At 32.6% G+C, this 3,138-nt stretch overlaps 1 protein-coding gene across 4 annotated transcripts in view; it reads right to left on the bottom strand.

The window, feature by feature from the left end:
• LOC112500352 overlaps nucleotides 1–682 on the bottom strand; it is a 4,677-nt gene extending 3,995 nt beyond the window's left edge. For 3 of the 4 annotated variants that reach the window (XR_003067353.1, XR_003067354.1, XM_025103832.1), the window contains exon 1: nucleotides 333–679. Coding sequence is in view for 1 of the 4 variants with exons in the window: in XM_025103832.1 (XP_024959600.1) it covers nucleotides 333–656 (324 nt within the window). In the remaining 3 variants the exon portion in view is untranslated. Of the gene's footprint in view, nucleotides 1–332 lie in introns of all 4 variants that reach the window. The other variant, XR_003067355.1, reaches the window with a different exon arrangement.
• Nucleotides 683–3,138: the final 2,456 nt, after the last annotated feature.

Genomic DNA, 3,138 nt, shown 5'->3' with positions numbered 1-3,138 from the left:
GATTACAGATAGAACAAATTTACTAATACTCTCCCCTAAAATGGACTCTATGTTCACAATTTCTAACATCAGGATGAAATTGTTTCACCTGGAAAAAACAATAAGAGCATGAATGATTACAGATAGAACAAATTTACTAATACGCTCCCCTAAAATGGACTCTATGTTCACAATCAAGATCAGTTTTGAAAATTGGTGAACACCGCCTCCATATGTTGACCCGAGTGTTTATAAACTCTATGACACTAAGTTTACTGCAATATCACAGACCAAACCTTTGGTCACAAAGTTTGTATAATAAAAAAAATCAAACAAAAATTGTAAAAACGTACTTTGGCACGAAAAGCTGCTTTAAGATCAGACAAACTGCAATCTGGCAATACATCAAGCACTTGGTAGGCAGATGAAGCAGACATAGTGGTTTGATCTCCACTACTGTCTCTGATAGAGTTCACCCTGAATTGGTTGTTGGTATTTGAAGAGAAACGATGTGGGTACTTAATGGTTGGACAAACTCGCCATTGAAATGAAGACTCAAAGGGTCTTTGTTGACAGTTATGGTGATGAATCTGTTTGATTATTGGTGGTTGTGATTGACAGAAGGAACATAAGTTCACAACGTTTCTGCACAGTCGAAAGCATCCTATCTCTGCCATCTCATCTAAAGCTACTTGGTATGCCTCATATGGATTTGTAATGAACAATGCTAGAATGGCAACAAGAAGTTACGGTCATCTTATGTTTTTGGTTTGGAAAAAGTAATTGGAAAAAGTCTAAATTTGTAATAATCTAAGGGTGCGTTTGGTTTGCGGATTAGAATGGAAGTGAGGGATTTGGATTTGAAATCCATTCCAATCCTGTGTTTGGTTTGCTGGATTGTGAGGATTTGAAATCCCTTAAACGATGGATTTGGAAATCCTTTGAAAATACACGGGATTTTAAAATCCATTCCCACAGCTTACATCGCTCCATCTTCTCCCACAGCTGTACATCGTCTCCATCTCCATATCCAGAGCTAAACTCGTCTCCATCTTCTCCCATAGCTTACATCGCTCCTCCATTGCTCACCGTCGCCGTCGCCCTCCGTCTCCCTTCGTCTCCGTCGCCGTCGCCCTTCATCTCTGTCGCCCTCTCCCTTCATCGCCGTCGCCCTTCGTCTCCGTCGGCCTTCGTCTCTATCGCCCTTCGTCATCGTCGCCCTTCGTCGCCGACGCCCTTCGTCTCCGTCGCCGTCGCCGTCGCCCTTCGTCTCCGTCGCCGCCTCCGTCTCCGTCGCCGCCTCCGTCGATGGTCGTCGCTCACCGTCGCCGTCGCCCACTGCCTTCTCCCATCACTCAACAGGTAAATCCCTTTTCCCCTAAACTATGAACACATATTAGGTTAAATCCTTCAATTTTGACAGATTAGGTTGAATATACATCTTGACAGATTAGGTTGAATATACAGATTAGGTTCAATTTTGCTGTAGTGCTCGATAATTTTGCTGTAGTTCTCGATAATTGTCAAGTGAGTAAGGAGACCCAATACTACAAATCCTACAAACCAAACAGAGGATGGATTTTAAATCCAATCCAAATCCTGCAAACCAAACACATGATGGATTTTAAATCCAATCCAATCCAAATCCCATGGAATCCAAATCCCTCAAAAACATTCCTGCAAACCAAACGCACCCTAAGTATTTTGACATTTTTTTGGAATAAAATAAGTTTCTACACATTTCAAAATTTATTAAACAACTCTTTGTACCTCTTAAAACCTGTTAAATACATACTTATAACCTATAAAACTGGTTAATATGATAAAATAATAGAAAAAGTCTGAAAAAACCAATGAATTTACATATTATGAATGATTAAATCTCTAAACAGTTTTTGAATAAAAAAATACTTATATCTATATAATAAAACAAATATATCAAAAAAATACTTACATTTAAAAAAGATTATTGATGAAATTTATTTTAATAAAAAATAAAAAATATTCTATCAAATTAAAAAAGATTTAAAAATGATTAGTAATTAAAATCATTTTTACTAAAAATAAAATATATGATCTTTCAAATTAAAAAAAAGATTTAAAATGGATTACTGATTAAATTTATTTTAATTAAAAATAAAATATATTTCGTTAGTGATTTTCAAAATTAAAAAAATTGAAAATAATTTGATTAAATTACTGACGGATTAACGATAAAATTTAACTAAACACATATTTATTTAAAATTCGTTGCTAGTGTTCGTTGGTATATATACATTGATCATTTATATCTAATTGATAATTAACTTGACCATCGTCAGACACTCTAACATGTTAACAAGTGTGAAAAATTGTGCTTGAATCTTGTCGGTGATATTATTTCACTGACGGATTAGCGACGAATTTTAATTAATTATGTATTTATTTAAATTTTATCGTTAATAAGTCAATAATTTAACTAAATTATTTTCTATTTTTTTTAATTTGAAAAATCACCAAGAAAATATATTTTATTTTTAATTAAAATAAATTTCATAAGTAATGTTTTTAAAACTTTTTTTATTTTTTTAATTTAAAAAATCATATACGTAATATATTTTATTTTTAATTAAATAAATATAATCAGTAATTTTTTTAAAATCTTTTTTAATTTTTTTAATTTGAAAATCATTGACAGAATATATTTTATTTTTAATTAAAATAAATTTCATCAATGATTTTTTTAAATAAAAATACTTGTTTGGTATATTTGTTTTTATTTTATAGATGTAAGTATTTTTTTGGTTAAAAAAATGTTTTAGGGACTTGATCGTTGAAAATATGAAAGTTCATTGACTTTTTTCAAACTTTTCCATTATTTTACCACATTACCAAATTGTTTAAGTCATAAGATTGTATCTAAAACATTACAAAAATGTAGAGTATCAACGAGGGAAATTTCCCTCGCAAATCCGTTGCTAAAAGGATCATCCGTCCCTGATCCGTCGCTGATCTGTCGCTGATACTCTGTCAGTCAAATGCTCGTAGATAATGCTATCAGCGAAAGATATCAGTTGTTAGCTTCATTCTGAAGCTAATGATAGCTTTGAAAAAGTTTTAAGAAGCAATCCAGAGCTAGAAGACGAATTGAAGAAGGTTCTGCGCCAAAACGTCTAAAGT

This window comes from Cynara cardunculus, assembly GCF_001531365.2.
Source record: "Cynara cardunculus var. scolymus isolate 2C chromosome LG 17, CcrdV1, whole genome shotgun sequence".
Classification (NCBI taxonomy): Eukaryota; Viridiplantae; Streptophyta; class Magnoliopsida; order Asterales; family Asteraceae; genus Cynara; species Cynara cardunculus.
This window is presented reverse-complemented; position numbering and strand designations above follow the sequence as displayed.